Source organism: Bos grunniens, chromosome 19 (assembly GCF_055505025.1).
Source record: "Bos grunniens cultivar Pamir isolate PY7600 chromosome 19, Bosgru_T2T1.0, whole genome shotgun sequence".
In the NCBI taxonomy this organism is placed as follows: domain Eukaryota; kingdom Metazoa; phylum Chordata; class Mammalia; order Artiodactyla; family Bovidae; genus Bos; species Bos grunniens.
This window is the reverse complement of record NC_141183.1, coordinates 39,626,244-39,646,303: the sequence shown is the minus strand read 5'-3', so window position 1 is coordinate 39,646,303 and position 20,060 is coordinate 39,626,244. Positions and strand designations below refer to the sequence as shown.

The window sequence follows — 20,060 nt, the reverse complement described above, 5'->3', positions numbered from 1 at the left end:
TCTTTACCAACTGAACTATCAGGGAATTAATACCCCTACCAATTGAGCTATCAGGGAATTAATACCCCAAGCAAGAAACACAGAGCTAGCCCGCTAGCTAGCTAACCCTCCACTGACCTCATCATGAAGAAGGGGGATGAAGGACCATGGAGGGGATGGTCACGCAGTGTCAGGGGAACTGGGACCACAGCAACCAGGGAGTGGTCAGGTGACTTCCCAACCTCTGAGGGTATGTGGTAGGTGATGCACTGGTCTTCTCTGACCCCTAGTGGCAGGAGAGGAGCACCGAGCTGCAGAAATCCCTGTAGAAATCCCTACAGGCAGGGCAGCCCTGTAGCTTGTGGCTTGGAGCTCTGGTCTGTCGAGGTGGAGATGCAGAGGGATATTTCCTTATCCCACTGGGCTGCTAGAGGGACCAAAGACCCATTATGGACCTCAGTACTTCCTGACTAGGAGCCATCCCAGCAGGCCAGCAATTAGCACCTTTCTCTCCAAGGCCCTTCCCTACCTCTGGTGCTTGCCTGGTATCAGTAGGCATGTCCCCATTAGTGCTCATGTCTGGGCACTGTGTCTTGAGTTTGTTAAACTGGAACACCACAAAACCCATCTGTAAGCATGATAGGTTTGTGGTTGACCTGGAGGAGATGTGCTTCCTCCATGATGCTAACTGGTACTCAGCTCCCTTCCCCAGCTGAAATGAAGTGACATGAGCAGGTACCCAGAAAGTGACTCCCTCTCTCTTTTCTGACTCTCCCAGAGGAGAACTCATTTGAAGGTAAGCCAGGAGGTGAACTGAGGCCTGGGAAACCCTAGTGACTGGGGATGGCGATGCAACCGGAGGTGGTTGGCTGGTAGGAGAGCAGACTGTGAGGACAGGTAGGGATAGTTGTGTGAATTGGGAATAGACGAGTCAGAGATTCCAAGGGCTGGAAATGTTAAGATTTCAGATCAGTGTGCAGAAGACCTTTCCAAAGGTCATGCTGTCCGCTGCTGGCACAGGCAGCCTTGGAAGCAGGAGCTTGTCTGTGGGAAGCAGAGGGGCAGTGCACTGGATGTACTGGGGTGAGTGGGAACAGGTCGAGTTGGTCCCTGCAGGGCTGATGCTCCTGCAAAGGTTTCATGCGCCTTTGCACCCTTGCCTTCTTCTTTCTACAGCACTGCCCTCTGCTCTTATCTTCATCCTTTACCTTCTGCCCAACTTGAGAAGCCTGGTGCTTCCAGCTCTATAGCAGGTTGAAACTGATGGAATACTTTAGACCATGTCACTGGGTGATTTTGTCCGAATCAAGCATTATTTTAGGGTTTGGAGGGAGCCATTGTCTTGCTCTCCTTTGGTCCCTAAGGGTGGAGGAGGAGGGCTGACCCCGAGCTGACCCCGAGCATGCAGGTATCACACGAGGTGTCCAGCACACCCATGTCATCCTCATGTTTATGGGCCAGAGGACTGTCTCCGGGAGGTTCACATGCTGTACTGGGAAGAACCAGGATGCAAACCCCCTCCTGTTTGCTTTGAGCAGCAGATGGCTGCCCTGCACATCCCTGGAATTCCCTGTCAGTCCATTATCTATCTTTCTTGTCTTGTTGACTCAAACAGCGGCATCAGGGGCATTCAAGAAGTTTCTTCCCTGACATCACTGTTGGAGATTTTGTGTGTGTGTGTGTGGTGGTGGTGGAGGGGAGGTGCTAAAGCTTCATGGTTCCTGATCACCTTCAGTCCATCAACCAGTTGAATTATATGTTGAATCTGAACCACTTTTGGGATCCTGGAGCCCTTCTGTTTAGAGACCAGGTTCTGAGTTTGGGTCCTGGCTCCATCTCTTACCTGCAGTGTGACCTGGGTCATCATTTACCTCTAGGGACCTTTTCTATTGGTGCTGTCCTCTCTGCATCTGGGAATGGCAGGATTCCATAAGATCATGTATGTGGAGCTCAGTAGACCAGATACCATCACACAGGGCTTATTACCCATGTCAGATGTTCTCTGGAAAGAGACCGCAGGGAACACATCAGAACATAAATGACTAGTTGACACGGCGTTGCTGATGGCCAGTGTTGGTGGCACCTGAGGGCACCCATGGAATGAAGCGATGTTGAGATTGATGGAGCACTTGATTCATTTAAGGATCGTTGATATTTATCTGGGGACTCCCTAGCATGGTACCCTGCTTTCCCTGCCTTCAGTTCTCCATAAGGTCCGTGACTTAATGATCTTCGCATGATGAAATGAACAGAATGTGGTGGCTGTTTTAACCATGTTGCAGTAAACTGTTGCTCAGTGACTCTAGAGCCTAGACAGGGAGAGAGGAGGAGAGAGATGAGATCCCTTAAGGGGTGTCTTTCGCTCAGACGGGAGAGGCTAGGTGGCATGAGGAATGGGAGGTTGGTAGGTTTCATGCTTATTTGCAAACAGTGCTCCTTCCTGAACCAGCTTCTCTTGTCAGGACGGAAAGGCAGGCAGGTTGTGGTTCTCAGCAGAGCCTGACCTTGAGGAGACACCCCCAGGGGGTCTGCTGTGTGGGTTGGGGGCACCATTCCTGCTGATTTCTTGGGACCACCGTGCTGCAGACCAAGCTCTTCTCTCAATACTTTAAGGGAGGGAAGGAGGTTAGCTCTTCCACATGAGACCATCTGGAGGTTGGCTCGTGGAGTGTGTAAGCTGACACATGCGTGTGCAAGTGTGGGAATGAACCCCGTGAGGATGGGAGCTGTGTCTATATGTTCATCCTTCCACGTCAATTTTCTGAAGCTGAGGTTCTACTGGCTCACACAATAAGGAAAGTCCATTAGCTCACTTCAAACAGGGCTTGAGGTGGCTCATGGTCATCCAGGTTTCTTCTCCTTTCCCCTCTGGCATCCTCAGCTCGTCAGCTTCGTCCCTCAGGCTTGATGCCTCTTGGCCCCCAGGTGGCTGCTGTGGTTTTAGAAGCAGACATGTCACATTTCTTTTGGGGGTCATTGAGGAAACCTTTCCCCAAAGCCCCCAGAAGGCATTCCCTCATGTTCTACTGGCAGGGGGATGAGGGGGTTATGATTTAGTCCTTTGTCTCAAGGAGGAAGAGGGGACATTGGACAATGGTGGCTCTGCTACCAACAAGCGACGTGGCAGTGGAGGGGAAAGGCACCTACGTGTGAGCAACTAAGGCAGTGCGTGCATGTACGTTTGTATGTGGACCTGAGGCCCCGGGGCCCTGGACAGCTACTGAACGCAGAGGGCGCCCCCCACTGGCCCTGGGTCTTTGGCGTCACCCTATTTTTAAGGAACGTGTCCTGTTCCCCCAGCTGACGCGTATGCTTCTTGGGGGTAGGGGCTGAGTCTTCAACTCTTTTGACTCCCTTCCCTTAAATCTCCTTATTTCTGGCACAGTGCTGGGCACACGGGAGTCACACAACAGATCTTATCACTAACAATAGAGTAGCCGCATACGTGGGTTATTTATGATGCGCTGGGCCCTCTGTGTGCAAGCTCACCAGAGCCCTGCGGTGTAGATCTCCTCCATCCCACTTCACAGGTAAGTCTCAGAAAAGCCGAGGAACCTACCAGGGACACCAGCTGATAGGTGGTGGAGCAGAGAGTCCAGATATAGTCCTGGCAGTAGGACCCTGGCACTCCATGCTGGTGATCTCTAAGCTGCATTGCCTCCTGGCTGTATTATTGAGTCACCGAATGAGTGATGAAAGGGAGGTGATGGGAGAGAACTTCCCTTCCTAAACATTCAAGTCATCTTTGAAGGCGTCCAGAACCAGGGAGTAGCATCCACGTGGTAGGTGGGATCCTGTGAGCCTTCCCTGGTCAGGAAATCCTCCCCTGGGTCAAGCTGAGCACTGCCTCTGGAGGACTACTGCCCATGAATCTGGTTGCAGAACCACTTTGGTCTGCAGAGCCGCCTAAGGGCGTGGTCATCACCTCCTTGGCCCATCCCTGCTGAGGGCTCAGCAGCCTTGATTTGAGCTCTTCTCATCCCTGCCTGCTCTGTGACAAGCCCCTGGCCATCCTGGTTGTCCCCTCCTGGACACGTCACTGTTTGCCCACGTGCCCTTTGGGCTTTGGTGATCCTACATGGGCCTGAGCAGTTCCATGCCCCCAGCAAGAACCCACGCCTCTGCCCGGTCTGAGCATGCATCTCTTCTTCCAGCAGCTGTGTCAGTTTGGAGGCTTGCCTTCATAATCTCTTAAGCCCCTGCAAGTGTGAGGGAAGGCTCAGTGCGTGGATTAGTAAGAGCTCCTTATGGTTCAGCAAGGTGAATGTATTCCACATTGCACACAGCACACTTTGGGATGATGGCAGAAGGACTAGCTGGTGCATAAATATAGAAATACATTTAATTTGTGCAAGAAAAAGTCATATTGGGGTCAGGCACATGACCATATTTAGTCCCCACGTGATCCTGCATGGAGTGCATCATTCTTGTTTTACAGACGAGGAAGCTGTAGCTTGGAGAGGTGGTAGCCAGACGAGGGTCACCCGGGTTTACTTGGCTGTCCAAATCTCTCTTTCCTCACCTGTAAAATGAAGATAACAGCCTTTGTCCACCTTGCCAGGAGCTGGGACATTGGTCCCTAGACTTCTTCTGGCTGGTGTCCTCTCTGACCTCTGCCTGCAAACAGCCACCCATGCCCAGAGCATGGAGTATATTAAAATTGCAAACAGTAGTGAGTGTGAGTGTGTGATCATGTGTGTACATGCTGAGGGCTGCGTCTGCAGACCCGATCAAGTGGACACGGTCATCGAAAGGGACCAGACTCCAGCCCTTAGGCCTCTGTCATCTGCTCTCCCCGCAGAGGGCCATCCGCGTGCGCAGCCACTCCATGGAGACCATGGTGAGCAGCCAGAAGAAGCAGCATGGCGGGGGCATCCCCGGCAGCCTCAGCGGGGGCATCACCCATAACAGCGTGGAGGTCACCAAGACGACCTTCTCGGTGAGAGCTGCCTGCCCGGGGGTGGCATCCTCCCGGCCCCAGTGGGGGAGGCTGGGGCCAGGCAACTTAGAGCAGGGATGACAGAGGGAAACTGAGGCTGTTTGGGGAGTGAGCCCAGGCCTCTGAAATGGAGCCTGCATCCCTGGGGTTGGCCCGGCCTAGAGGCCCTTTTGTCATCCTGTTCCCCGAGTTTGCTCGACCACTGAGTCAACCTCAGAGCCAACCCTGCAAAATGGGCCTGAAGTGAGTCTCTTTGCTTCGGGGCTTGGGACCCCTGACTGTGAGAGGCGTGTCCTTGCTTTGTTCTTATTAATGATAACAGTAGCTGTCTCCCACCCCGCCCCCACCCGCTTTGGGCTTTGCTGAGCACTAGGCACTGAGCTATATCATTCATGAACATTATCTGATCCATTCCAGTGACAGTTCCTGGAGGAAAAGGAGGCCCAGAGGGTTTAAGTGACTTGCTACAAGTCACCCAGCTAAGCTGAAGAGCTGGGATTTGAATGCAGGTCTCGCCGATCCAAAGTCTGAGTTCTTAGTCACTGTGTAGACAGTTCCCAAGGAAGGAACCTGGCAGGTCTGTGGGTTTTAGTCTGGTCAGCTCACACCAGAAGCTGGCCAGCCAAGGAGCCAGTCAATTCTTTAAAAAAGCAAAGTGACTTTGCATTTGCATGGATTAGACTTTTTTCTTTTCATTGCAGAACATGTCTACCACGATACTAATCATTAGTATTATAAATAATGTCCCACAATTTATTTATTTATTTTTTGGCCATACTCCATGGCACGTGAAACCTTAGTTCCCCAACCTTAATTCCATGCTTCCTGCATTGAAAAGTGGTCTTAACTGCAGGACTGCTGGGGGAGTCCCTCACATAATTCATTTAACTTACCAAATGTTTTCATTATTATCTGGTTCCTCCCACAAGGTCCGTGAATGAGCAGGGTAGGGCCGTTTTATCTTTATTCTGTGGATGAAGAGACTGAAGCCCAGAGGGTTTTGTCACTTGCCTGAGGTGGAGGGCAGAAGCTGGGACCTGGGTTAGGAGCCTGATGGGCTCTAAATGTTGGCCATAGGCTCTCATCTCCTCCTCCACGGTCTCCCAGCTCTCCATGGTCCCCTTGCATGTGGCTGAAGCAGAGCCACAGTCTTGGGCTCCCCTTGCCTGGAGCTGTGTGTGCACCCGACTCTGCTGCTCTCAGTCTTATTATTGGGTCCAATCTGTGACACCAGCTTGGACCCATTTCTTGGTAGAGTCAGGAGCCCAGGCACGTGTGCTTGTCTGTTGGGGGTTTGCCATATGACCTAGGCCAAATCTCCTCATTCCTGGGCTCCTTAGCATCCTCACTGGTGAAGGCCAGAGACTGGTCCAGGTCTCTCTCAGGACTCTCAGCTCTGTGGTTCTCAGTCTGAGTCATCCTGTCCTTCTAAATATGTGGGACTCTCCTTAGGGTGACCCTGACCTCCAGGAATTCTGGTCTTTGGTAGATTGTTAGCTGGGTAACAGGTTTGGCTTAAGAACACAGGAAAACAGGCTGCAGGTGGCTTGAGTCTCAGGGTCCCAGCTCCCATTCCCCCATTATTAGATCTCACCTTCCTGGCTGGCTTGCTGCTTGCTGGGATCTCCTCCAGACCAGGGCCTATTTGTAGGTGGGAAAGGTGGAGGAGGAGAAGGAGGGCTGAGTTTGGGGGGTCAGCACTCACTCTGGCAGTTTCATTGGCAGCCTCCTGTGGCGGTGGCAACGGCGAAGAACCAGTCACGGAGCCCCATAAAGCGGAGGTCGGGGCTCTTCCCCCGTCTGCACACGGGCTCTGAAGGCCAAGGGGACAGCCGGACACGATGGTAACTGTCAGTTCTCACCACTGCTGCAGCTGTCAGAGGCGCACCTTGGGGAGGGCTTGGCATAGATGGGAAGATGGCTTCCTGTTGAACCTGGTCCCCACTTCAGACACCTGCACACCCCCGTCACTCATTCACCTCTTTATCCACCAAGGCAGGTTTGGGCAATCTCTGCACAGGACTTTCCAAAGCTTTACAATTTGCATTTTGACCCCAGACTAGAAACACCACTGGGCTTCCCAGGTGGCACTAGTGGTAAAGAGCCCGCCTGCCAATGCAGGAGACATACAAGTCAGGAAGATCCCCTAGAGGAGGGCATGGCAACCTACTCTCTTGCCTGGAGAATCCCATGGACAGAGGAGCCTGGTGGGCTACAGTCCATAGGGTTGCAAAGAATTGGTCATGACTGAAGCAACTTAGTGTGCACGCATGCAGAAACGTCACTACAATTCTTTTCTTTCTTTGCCCCCTTCTTCAGTGCTTACTCAGATATCAGCTCTTATGGAAACCTTTGCCTGATTCTAACAGGCAAAGTTCATCAGACCTCCTCTGGGTTTCTAGAATGCTCTCTCTCTCTCTTTTTTGTTTTAAAATAACTCTCATATTGCATCATACTTCACCTGTTCCTGCTAATGGCCATTATGATCATTTAATCACTGAGCCCACTTATCATTTAATTCAGTAAGCAGCATCATTGAGTGCCTGCCCTGTGCTGCACTCCGTGCTCTGTCAGGAGCTACAGAAGATGAAAACTTGCCTGTGGAAGCTTACCATCTTGTGAAGGGAAGGGAGGCCTTGGTGTCCAGGCCTCCAGGGTGTCTGTCTGCAGCCCTGGATGGTGCACCATCCGCTGGGCTTGAGCATGCAGGACCAGGGGCATGTTTACAGAAGGGGCTGAAAAAGCTCTATTTGAAACCTGTAAATGTGAGTAAGTCCTTGTGGGCCCCCAGGAGAGAAGGGCAGAGTTGGGAGTGATCAGACTGCAGGTCTTGAGCTTAGGAGAGAGCTCTTGACTGGAGAGCTCCTGGGAGCTCCTGGGGTGGAAGTGATGTTTAAAGAGGGACCAAAGAATATGGCCACACCATAGGGTGTATAGAATGCCTGGAGAAGACCTGCATTTAGGGGCAAGTGGAGAGAGGAAAGCCAGTAAGGAAGATTTGGAAGAAGATGAAAGAAGAGAGAGCCTGGAGATACAGGGGTAGGGGATGGATCTCAGAGGCCAGGAGAAGAGACATTCCTGGAGGGAGAGTCAGCTCTGCCAAGTACACAGAGAAGTCCAACTCAAAGACTCAAACCCCGCTTGGGTTGACAACCAGGAGATCATTGTGAAAGTGTTAGTTGCTCAATTGTGTCTGACTCTTTGAGACCCCATGAGACTGTAGCCTCTGTCCATGGAATTCTCCAGGCAAGAATATTGAAATGGGTAGCCATTTACTTCTCCAGGGGATCCTCCAGACCCAGGGATTGAACCTGGGTCTGCCACATTGCACGCACATTCTTAACTGTCTGAGCCACCAGGGAAGCCCTAGGAGGTCGTTAGCACCTCATTAAAAGTACATTGAGGCACTTCTTGCCTCTGGGATGGCTCTAATAATAATAACAAAAAGACAAATAATAACACATGTTGGTGAGGATATGGAGAAACTGGAACTCCCTTGCATAGCTGGTGGGAGTGTAAAATAATGCAACTGCTTGTAAAAACAGTCTGGCAGTTCTCCAGAGGGTTAAACAGAGAGTTACTGAATGACCCAGCAGTTCCACTCCTAGGTATGTACCCAGGAGAAAGAATATATATGTCTATATAAAAAGTAGCGTGCAGATATTCATAACAGCGTCCTTCATAATAGCCTAAAGTGAAAATAGTCCAAATGTTCATCCCTCAAAAAATGGATAACTGAAATGTGGTATATGCATAACGTGGAATATTACTTTGCAATAAAAAATAATGAAATTAGCATGGAATATTGCTTGCAGTAAAAAGTGGTGAAATACCATAGTACCTACTACGGCATAGATGAACTTTGAAAATGCTATGCTAAGTGAAAGAAGCCAGTCACAGAAAGACCGCACTACGTCGCATGATTCCATTTATACGGAATATCCTGAATAGGCCAATCCATTGAGACAGTTGACCAGTGGCTGTTGGGGGAGGAGAGAATGGGCAGCGACTGTAAGTGCATCCAGAGTTTCTTTCAGGGAGGCTGAAATATTCTGAAATTAGATTGTGGTGATAGTTGTACAACTCTGTGAATAGACTGAAAACCATTGAATTGCACACTTCAAATGGGTGAATTGTATAAGGATTATATCTCAATAAAGCTATTATACAAATAAAAGTGCATTGAAGACAGGGCCATCATGTCTTCAAAAGTGAGCAGGGCAATGGGTGTCAGGACTTGGTCTTTGTTAAGCTAGAAGAGGAAGAAACCCTGGAGCTCCAGACTGAAAGTGACCCACTTCCCAGCACAAGGGCCACTTCATCACCTGGACCCAGGGAGCTCATTTTACAGTCTGTGTGAAGTGTAGCCTCTGGAGTTGAGCAGTGGTAGCCTGGATAGCACCCTGGGGAGCCCATGTGCCTTGGGTTTTTTTTCCCATTGAGGTGTGGTTGTCCCAGACCCCCTCCATTCCCTTTGTGGCCTGCTCTTGACCTAGAGCTCTGCCGCGTGAGATGGCCAGCCAGGGGTAGGGGATGGTGGACTTGTGCTTGGGGGCACCAGCCTAGAACTCTTGCTTGATGACTCTTGACTCTCACCCGGGAACCTGGAGTAGCCTCTGATGGAGCAGAGGATTCGGGGGTCTGCCGCAGTGTCTGAGGAGGTCTGGATGGGAGTGGGGGTCCTGGTGGCCATGCTGTCAGGGGGGCACTATGACCCCACAGGTCCCCATGGTGCTGAGTGCTGGTGGGGGGGTTGTGGACTGGCCCCCTGGCCTCACTCCTCTTCATCCTCCTTTCCTCAGTGACAGTGCATCCAGCAACCCCAAGACCCCGGAGGGCGGACACTCTTCTCAGGAGATAAAGTCTGAGACCTCATCCAACCCCAGTTCTCCGGAAATCTGCCCCAACAAGGAGAAGTAAGAAAGTGAGGTGGGGTGGGGTGGGGGCTTTAGCCACCCGGGACCCCAGAATATGTGCTCCACTCCCGCCGGAAGACAACCAGCTTCTCTTGCCTTGGGAACTTTCTGGAACACAAAAGCCAACACCAAAGCAGGGGCCTGCTGGAGGGGGGGGTGCTGGGGGGCTGCTGGTGGGCAAGCTCAGGTCTGCCGGGCCTGCCTTACCCTCAGTCTCAGGGAGGGCCTGTGGGGGGCGTCTCGGCGTGTGACCAGGGCCTGCCTGCTTTCCCGTTCCCTGCAGGCCCTTCATCAAATTGAAGGAGAACGGCCGAGCCAACATCTCCCGCTCCTCCTCCAGCACCAGCAGCTTCAGCAGCACGGCCGGGGAGGGCGAGGCCATGGAGGAGTGTGACAGTGGGGTAGGTGCGGCCCCGTCCAGCCCTGGAGAGCAGCGAGGGGCACCCTGGGCCCAGGCGGATACCGCTCTGTGCATTAAAATAGCTCCTGTGGGCAGAGCCTTACACAGGCTCGGTGGATAAAAGGGGAAGTGAGGAAACAGGAGAGGGCCCAGTCAGCCATGTCCACCCTCTGGGAGCAGTGGTTCAGGGTGGGGTGGGGGGTCCTCCCCCAGAGTGACACTCCCTCACTCCTCAGAGTGATACTCCCTCAGGAGTATCAGCAGCAGGGGTCAGAGGTCAGACTGAATGGTGCCCCTGTGGTGGGCTTCCCAGCTGAAGGAGGGCTCATCTCTCTCCATGGGGCTGGGTCAGAGGCAATTCCTGGGGGGCAGGGGAGAGGTTGGAATCGAGGCTGGAGGCAACAAAGGGACAGAGCAGGTCCAAGTGGGGTAGTAGGAGCCTGTCTCAGGCCTGCCGAGGGTGGGACTGCCCGGCTCACCCAGCCTCTCTCCCCAGAGCAGCCAGCCGTCCACAACCTCTCCCTTCAAGCAGGAGGTGTTTGTCTACAGCCCGTCCCCAAGCAGCGAGAGCCCCAGCCTGGGGGCAGCCGCCACCCCCATCATCATGAGCCGGAGTCCGACAGGTTGGTGGTGTCTCGTGGGCGGTGTGGACCATGCGGCTGGCAGGGGTGGGGCTGTGGCCTGGCCGCTGTTGGTGGGGTTCGAGCCCCAGGCACACTGAATTGCCCTGTTTCCATTTCAACCCCAAAGTGTTAGGGCCTCCAGCTCTGCCGGCTTACTGCATCTGTTCATCACCCTCCAGAGGCTGTGTTCTCATCCCCTCCATACTCATGGGGAAACTGAGGCTCAGAGAGTTCACTGATTTGCCAGAGGCGTTGAGACAGTGTGATTGGAAAGCTGAGGCTCTTTCCCTTGACTTCTCCATTAGCCCATCACCGACCCAGGGCCTTTCTGCCACAGAGACCATCTTGATAATACAGTGATAAGGAGCAGGAAGCATGGTGCAGGTGGACGGAACCGCAGTGGGGAGGCCTGGGGGGAGCCCAGAGGCCGTGTACGGGACCCACGTGTGGCTCAGTACTGCTGGAGTGCACAAGGGGACGTGTCAGAGGGCAGACAGCGGTTAGACAGTAGGAGCACCATGGGGACCCTGGTGAGGATTTTGCTTCATCCTGCCCCCAGTGGGAGACATTGGAGGGCCTTCAGTCTTTAAAGGTCCTTAACTAGAAGGAGGGGAGAGACCGTTTTGGTGACTGCAGCTGGCTGAATAGACAGGGTTGGTGGGGAGTGGATGCAGGGAGGGAGAGCAGTGAGGGGTCACTGTGAGTGGTGAGGGGTCACAGGGCCATGGATGGTGTCTGGGGTGATGGGAGAAGGATGTGGATTCAAGGCGTGCCCAGGTTCAGTAGTGAGGGCTCAGGGAAGGCAAAGAGTGTGGGCTTTTCAGGTTTCTGTGATCCCTGCAGTCAGGCAGAGAAGGAGGAGCCAGCTCTGGGGAGCGAATAAGGGGTTGGAGCCCAAGGGGTGTCCAAGCAGACATGTGTGGTTGGCACCACTAGGCACTGGGCGTGCCTGGAAATCAGAGTGTTGGTCCTGCCCCGAGGAGGGCAGTGTTATGTAGTGGAGGACTCTGGAGCTTGGCTCCAAATCCTGGGTCTTCCACTTACTAGTGATGTGCCAATGGGCAGGTTACTGAGTCTTTTCTGTGCCTCCATTTCCCCAAACGAAAAATGGAGGGAAGGGAATATTTCCTACCTCATGTGGTTGGTTGTGTGATGAGCAAGTAAGCTTACGGTTATAAGAGATGCAGAACTGTTAGCCTAAGTATTTATTGAATAACAGGAAGAAAACAATAGTGTAATAAGTGGTTCTCAACCGGGGGAGATGTTGCTTCCTAGGGCATGCTTTTCAGTGTCTGGAGGATTTTTGATTTTCATGATTGTGGGAGGGGAGTGTGCTGCTGGCATCTCCTGGGCAGAAGTCAGGAATGCTGCTAAGCACCCTACAGTGTACTAGGCACCACCCCGCCCTGCCATCCCCCTGCCCTGCAACAAAGAGTTAGCTTGCCCATAATGTCAGGCTGGGGTTGAGGAACTTTAGTCTAAATGATAGAAACGTTTAAGGCCAGTGGGCCAGCAGGGTCATTTAAACCATGGTGCTTCTGGGGTTCTCATGGTGAAGAAGTGTTGACAAATAATGACGTGCGATGTTAGGGATAAAGAGAAGGCATGGTTCCCAAGTAAACAATCATCATGTTAGGGCGGCAACCTTCTGTGGCTGAGCAGCTGTGGAGCTGGGTTCTGATCCTGGTGCAGTGTTGATAGGCCCACCTCTCTGAGTCTCAGTTTCCTCATCTGTAAAGTGGGGTAGTAATGTGAATTTCCTGATTTTTTTTTTCAGCAAGGCTTATTAATTAAATATTGAAGGAATGATTGAATCTGTAACCAAGCCTGGATCCTACTTGATATTAAATAAATATCAAAATAAATAAGGTTTTGAGTAAAAGGAGGTGTGACTTGCTGAAGGTCACATGGGGCAGAAGGGGACCTCCAATAGGTCTGCGATTCCGGCCTGTGCTTATTGCAACCCCACCTCCCATGGAGTGTTTAACCCTGAGGGGGGGCCGCCTCTCACTCCCAGCCCCACAAGACTTGTGCTTTGTACCTGTAGGACTGGGGTGGGCTTGTGGAGATCTGGAAACCTGTTTTGGAGGAAGAGACAGGGGTGAGGGGAGGGAGGTGGCTGGGAGGGCTTGACATCGGTCTTCCATAATTCCAATGCCGTGGCCATTGGTCATTTCATACGTGAGCTCCCTGGGATCCTGAGAGGGTGCTAGCGGCTCTCACCAAAAGGTAGTCATAGCACCGAGTGGAAGCTTTGAATATAAAGCACCAAGAGTAAGTCAGCAGTTTCTAGATGGACTATACCAAGCTGTAGATTATCTCAGCCAGAGGAAAACCAGAAAGCCAAGGGAGTGCCCTGCCAGTGGTGTGCTGTCAGCGTTTAACAACTGGCTGTCCCACCGCACACGCACACACACACACACAGGCATATGTTTACTGTAAATTTTACTGATCTAAAGGATCTGAAGCACATAATTTATAAATAATGATATTAACAAAATATACAACATTCTTTACTATAAATTCCTCAGAGTCAATTGATTCTCACAAAATGCTTTTATTGATATTTGCCTAACTGTTGTATCTGTAGAAAACATAAAGTTCCAGATGATGAATGAGTATAGTTTTGACATGAATGTTGATTGATATTATTTTGTCAGTGATGTGAGCAGCTTCTCTGCTGAATCAGATAATAGTTTTCAAATACGAAAAGAGTGTTTTCTCGGTTTTTTGTGCCATTCACAATGTAATGACTAGAGACGAACACATTTTCAAGTATAATCCGTTCTATTAACATATGCTCCATGAGTTTCTTATGTCTAGACAAGAAAACATTAAATTAAGCTCTGATTTGTAGTGTGTGCTGACTTCCGTGGTGTGACTGTTCCTGGCTGATCTCAAGCATCCATGTGACATGGAGTTGGGAAGAACTACTTGACACAATGGGGGCTTCCCTGATGGCTCAGTGGTGAAGAATCCGCTGGCAGTGCAGGAGACACGGATTGGACTCCTGCATCAGGAAGGAGGAGGGCATGGCAACCCACTCCAGTATTCTTTCCTGGAGAATCCCATGGACAGAGGAGCCTGGTGGGCTACAGTCCAAAGGATCGCAAAGAGTCGGATGTGACTGAGCGATGTGTGAGCGACTAAGCACACACAAGCATCAGACATAATGGATGTAAATAATCTTAGGAGAATAAATAATAGTAAAATGTACTGAAATAACTAGGTGACTTCTGAGTATTGATTACCTTTGATGAATATAATTTGTTTAATTGTAAGCTTGTAGAATTAAAAAAAGATAACTGTGTAACAACCAGCTCATGACATTTCTAAAAATGTGAGAGTTGGCTCTTGTGAATTGGCACAGGTCAGCTAGAGTGCCTAGTGGAGAGGACACCCCCTGCTTCTCTGGGGCTCCCTATCCAGCTCTTACCCGCTAGCCCCAGTGACCTCTGTAGCCCCACCCTCCTCTCAAGGGCATTCTTCTTTTTCCTAGATGTCAAAAGCAGAAATTCCCCGAGGTCAAACCTGAAATTCCGCTTTGATAAGCTCAGTCATGCCAGCTCCAGTGCGGTAAGGATCTGGGGACGTCGGGGGAGCAGGGGGAGCCTTCCACCTCCCACATGCCCATCTCCTCCAGAAGCCAGACATCCTTCCTGGGGTTGGAGGAAGAGGGTGCCTCACACCTCACATGGGGGCAGGGAGGAAGCTCTGGTCTGATCTGGGGGTGCCATTGGTTCCCCCTTGGTCCCCATGGTGCAGGCATCAGCCTGGGGTTCACCAGCCACCTTTCCACACCTCCTGTGTCAGAGCCACACCCTTGGACACAGGCAGATGCAAGTTGGAAATTATTGGCTCCTGGGCCTCATGTCCCTTCCCAGGCTCTCTGGAGAGATGAGCACCGAATATACAGAAGCTGTAGTCACTGAGGATTATGTAGTCTAGTGATTTAAAACTCTCATATGGATTTTTCTTGAAACAGGGTCACTAATGTGAAAGAGGAGTCCTTCGCTTGTCAAAGGTGGGTCAGGTGTTGGTCCTGCTGTGGCCACGAGGGAGGGTGTGTCACTAAGATTGAGTGTACTGGTGGTCTGATACCCAGAGAATGGCCAGAGAGATCCTGACTGCTGGGGAGGGCCAGTGCCTCTTCCCTGGAGTCTCTATGGTGGGACTCAGGTCTGGATGGAGAAGAGGGCACACAGCCTCGGGTGCCCATGGGAAGGGTTGCCTGGTGGGATTGGACCAGGCTCACTGAGTCTCCCTTCCCCAGAGCAGCCTGTTCCCGCATGCAGAGGGCAGTAGCCCAGAGCCCTCCTTCCTCATTTGGCCCCTGGCCTTCCTGTGTTGGCAGCCTTTGTCTCCTTGTGTCTTTGTCCAGTTCTCTGAGATGAGACATGTCTTCCCTGTGTGTCCAGAGATGCCCTGGTTTCTTAAGCATTGTGCAGCGTGAGCCCAAGGGGAACCCTACTCCCAGCCTCAGGCAGGGACTCATGAAGTTTTCAGCAGAGCAGGGCATGGGTCCAGCTCTCCACCGCCAAGGCCTGGCCTCCTGCTAAGGAAGTTACTAAAGACCCATCTGACTGCCCAGCCTTCTCCCTGCCATGGGGCTCCCAGGGGTTTGAGTCACATTTGGAACCAGGGGGAGGAGCGCAACTGAGCGCTCATTATGCAAACTTGGATTCCCACTTCCAGTATGGACTTCAGATGCATCATTCACTAAAGTAATGTTTGTGCCCAACTTCTCAGGTGGTGGCAGCTCTGCACCCTTGTATCTGGCAGCCACCCGTCCTAAGCACGTGTGGGCACAAGCATCTCCTTCTCTTCCTTTACCTACTATTCGATCATCTTCTCCCTTCTTGTTTTTTCCAGGGAATCCCCGATTCTGTCTCGGAGAAGGCTCCTATTCCAGAAGTTTGGGGGTGCCGTCCACTACTCTGACCGTCACAGGCCTGCTTTTCCACTGGCCACCTGGCCACCAGACAAGCTGTCTGTCCCAGTGTCCCGACCTGGCCACAGCCTTGCCCGTCCCTGCCAGTACCTCCCCGTCTCTGGGCAAGGCCTCATTCCTCCAGGCTCCCCGTGCTCCTGACCGCCCTATGTGATGTGTGTCTGGGTCGTTTGTCATCTCGTTTTGTCTGCAGGGGAAAGAGTTGGGCAAGGGAAGAGGGGGATAGGGTACCAGTCAGAGTCCAGAGAGGCAGAGAGAGTGGTGAGGTGGGCAGCAGAGGCTGACAGCAGGGCACTACACCCAGGCAGGGGCAGCGCCGTACCCTGGACGTGGTAGGCAGGAGGCTGCAGCCACACTGAGCATGTCTCCCTTCCCCGAAGCAGATACACTTAGTGGTGGCGGAGGGAGCATTTTTCTAAGAATCTAGATTTGTAGCCATCCTCGAAGGCGTCCTGATAGAAACCGGTTCTGCTGCTCCTTCGTGTCTGGAGCTCCCAACATCTACTTGCTTCTGTGCTGGGAGTTTCTTACCCGCCTGCTGACGTCAGGCCAGACTGCTTTTGTCCCTGCTGCCCCTGGATCTCGAGCTATGTGGCCGGGTGAAGCTGAGACACGCAGCTGGGCACGCATGGGAGGCGTGTTCTTCTTGGACTCTTGGACGGCTTTACTTCCTGCAGGAAAGCGGTAGCTGCCAGGGAAGTCGTCAGCCTCTCCCCTTTGAGCGGATACCTTTCCCACAAAGGGGTGGGCAGCGGCGGTGGGAGGGTATTCAGGGAGAGCCAGGAGCATGCAGGGGCCTTGGCCAAGGAGAACCTCAGGGCCAAGGGCTGGCTGGGAGCCAAGTCGCTGCTGGTTATGGAGGTTCACAGGAGGCAAAGAGAGTTACTTCCATCCCCCACTTAGAGGGGGAGCCCAAGAGGCGGGGTGGGGGACAATTGGATGGGTTGGTCTAGCTTAGGTGTGGGGATGGGAGGTGTCTTTCTGCAGTTTAGATGTCTGGACTCCGCCAGCACCCTGGGGGATTTTTTCCAGCTACTAAGCCCTTTGGTTTTATCAGGGCTTGATCCACCCTAAATCTTAAATCCTTCTTTTCTCCTCTCCAGCCACAAGTCTGTAAGCATTTGTCACATGAGTGGGATTCTTGCAACCTGGGTCCCTGTTGGGCATAGTTCAGACACTACCTGTTATCTGCACCCTCACCCTTTGCTGGGCTGAGCTGGCTTGCTCTCTGAGAAGTGGGCCCTCCTTTCTTCTCAGCCATCTGAGTCAGTGATAGGTCATTTCTGTTGACTGGCCATGGTGGGGTTTAAGGTGAGGAGGTGTCCTCCAAGTTAAACAGAGTCTGAAGAGCAGACCCTTGAGGGGTGCCACAGCTCCAAGTGTGTATGGGGCCTCAGTGACACACAGCTGCCAGGATGACACCGCTAGGCTCCTGTTTCAGTGAGCAGATTACATGGACTTCCAACTAAATGCTGTGATTGCATCAGGATCTGGGCCTATCCCCAAGGCAAGACGTAAAAAGGTTACACTTGTTTTTTGACTGATGTGACAATTTCCCCATTGCTTTTGCTTTTAGAGCAAAATCGTGGTCCTTCATCCTCAACTCACGTGAACTTTGTGGGATCCTATTTATAGGTTGGGTGGACCTCTCCCCTTCACGCTATCTGGGAAATGTGTTTGCTCAAAGTACTAGTCCGGTTAGATTTATTCTGGTTAGAAGGTCAACAATGTCTGTTTAGCTTGTATTAAAGATCCCCGTAGCAGCGCCCACGGCTGGAATGAGGCCCATGGATTCTGGCAGAGTTCTCTTGGCTGGGCTTCTGAAGGAGCTTGAAAGGTCAAACTCCATTTCTTTAAAAGCTGTTCCAGGTTCTGGCTGGCTTCTCTGAGTAGCTGTATTTACAGCCGCCTGGTGGTTGTGCTGTGCTGTGTTTGTCGTGTTCTGGGGGTCCCCTGGGGTTTTCAGGTGGTCCCCATTCTGTCCTACTTGGGAACCTTCCACCCACCTTCCCCCACTGCTCTGGCTGCTCTTCCTGCAGCCCCCAGCTCCCGGAGGGCTCTGCCCCCTGCCTCTGAGCCAGGGTCCGGGTTGATCGCTCAGTATGTCCAGAGAAACTGAGAGGCTTACATGGGCTCCCTAAGAAACAGACCTGAGAAGTGGCCTCTATCTTCTGTGTGCTGATGGAGATGCTCTGAGCAGGATCTGACATGTCCCTCCCTCACTTCATCTAGGAAGTTTATTTTGTGGCTTCTAGAGTGTACCGCATCAGCCCCACTGAGGTCCAGGGCTGTGGAGGAGAAGGAGAACGAGGACGGGCCAGTCTCCCTTTATCCTCTGGACCATGGGACTGGCAGCTTGGATTCCTGAAGGCTGCTCACTCCATCCCCCTCTTGCATTGCTCCAGAAGGTCTTTCCTTTTATTGCCCCATGTAGTCTTGAGGCTCAAAGGTTGCTCCAACCTCCTTGGTCCTTATGACCAGACTCATCCCTGATGGTGTTCTTGCTGGCATTTGAGGCGTCCCATCAGAGACATATTTCCTGGATGTAACTTTGGCTCTGGGACCTCATGGAAGAAGCTATACTTTTCAGCTCTGTTGGGCATCCATATGCCTCTACCGAGCTAAGGCTTAAAAACAGATGCAGAGGGAGCTGGAGAGAGGTCTTAGCTAGAGTTTCTATTGCTGCTAATGGATGGAAATGGGAAAAACATTCTGTGGTTCAGCCTTGTGAGCTTCATCTCCATGTCCAAGCCTTCCGGGCCCCTTTTAGCATCTAATCCAACCGTGTCACCTTCCAGATGAGAACCTTCAGCTCCAGTGAAGGGAAACAGCTTGCTTGAGGTCACATAGTCAGCTGGTGGCAAAGCTGGGATGAGAATCCACAACCCAGAGCCCTTTCTTCGGCACTACCTATGTGGTTGGTGGAACAAGAGACTGGATTTACTGGGGCCCTGAGATCTGAGGAAGCCAGTGAGCCAGTTTCTCGGCACTGGCTGGGAGGTGTCAGCAGCCACAAGTGCTGGTGGGGCTCAGTCTCAGCCTCTGTTCTTTTCAGGAGGGATGTTCTTTGGGATTTTTTTCAATGAGGGCCCTGGGGTTTGGCTCCAGCTCGGGCAAAGAAAACAAGGAGGGAAAGAGATTTCAGGGACTGTTCCTCAGTGACATTAGTTCTTCAGTCCCTATCTGTAATGAGGGTGTAGGCCTGGGCAAAGATGCAGTTAACCAAACCTCACTTTCCTTTTTTTTTTTTAGTTAAGGAGAAAAGTGGTAAAAGGAAACTCTTTGAACTCTCCCTGATCGTTAAACAAAGGTAGTCAATAAAAACCTCAGCTCAAGGAATGATAGCCCATTTCATGTTCTTACCCTGACTGTTTAAGGTGCCAACTCAAACACTACCCTCATTCATTCTTAGTCAACAGAGACAAGTCTGTTGTGGGGGAACGGTCGAGGTTCAAACAGATCTCATGGCTACCGGTGGCTGGCAGGGGCCCCATGGCTCCTCTTCAGCCTCCAGGTACCCCTCTCTCAGAGCAGGGAGAGTCAGCAGTTTGCCAGGGCTGTTCCTACCACCTGGGGGCCCCCACTGGGGCATTCTGTTCTGCTCTGATGGCTGTTTTATCGCCAGTTCCTTACCTACCCCAACCCCACAGCTCCTTCCTTTCAGCAGGGCCATGTGCCTCTTTGGGAGAAAGGAGAAACCCCCCACCAAGGCCAAGGACAGTGGAGTCCTGCCTAGTGAGACACTACTGGGGGGCAAGGGCCCTGTCCTGTCCTTATCAGTCCCAGGGACAGAGTGTGTGGCTGGAAGACTGGAATTTAAATGCCATCGTTTCTGATTTTGTGACATTTCTACTTGGAAGGGTTAATCCCCCCCTTCCCGCTCCTTAGCATGTGTGTTAGCTCTCCCCTATCCCGGGCGTTGCCCTTCCACACTCCAGCCTGGGGAGTGCCGCCGTTTAAGTGTGAAGAGATTCCTCTGTGTGCTAGAACCTGCTTGGAGATGTAGCTTGGAGATGATGATCCATGTGATGATGACTTTTCTGTCTTTCCTCTTTCAGAGGAGGTGATTTGTAGACCCCCACCCCCACCCCTGACTGCCTATGTAATGTAAATAGTGTACATTTAATTTATTGCTATGGTAGCACATTGTATTTGTTAATGTATAAAATGAATTCTAAAAGTTGACAAATGTATATTTTGTTGCTTAAATGTGTCTTTGCAGAAATTGACAATAAATAAGATATTTTGTGTC

The 20,060-nt window shown here is 51.8% G+C and overlaps 1 protein-coding gene across 12 annotated transcripts in view; it reads left to right on the top strand.

Moving 5' to 3' along the window:
• RAP1GAP2 (RAP1 GTPase activating protein 2) overlaps positions 1–20,060 on the top strand; it is a 216,526-nt gene extending 196,466 nt beyond the window's left edge. For 11 of the 12 annotated variants that reach the window (XM_086359667.1, XM_086359665.1, XM_086359672.1 and 8 more), the window contains 8 exons: positions 4,781–4,918; positions 6,644–6,762; positions 9,721–9,834; positions 10,118–10,235; positions 10,731–10,857; positions 14,357–14,433; positions 14,843–14,881; positions 15,730–20,060. In XM_086359667.1, the coding sequence (XP_086215793.1) occupies positions 4,781–4,918; positions 6,644–6,762; positions 9,721–9,834; positions 10,118–10,235; positions 10,731–10,857; positions 14,357–14,433; positions 14,843–14,851 (702 nt within the window). In that variant the 3' untranslated portion in view covers positions 14,852–14,881; positions 15,730–20,060. The remainder of the gene's footprint in view (positions 1–4,780; positions 4,919–6,643; positions 6,763–9,720; positions 9,835–10,117; positions 10,236–10,730; positions 10,858–14,356; positions 14,434–14,842; positions 14,882–15,729) is intronic. The other variant, XR_015148073.1, reaches the window with a different exon arrangement.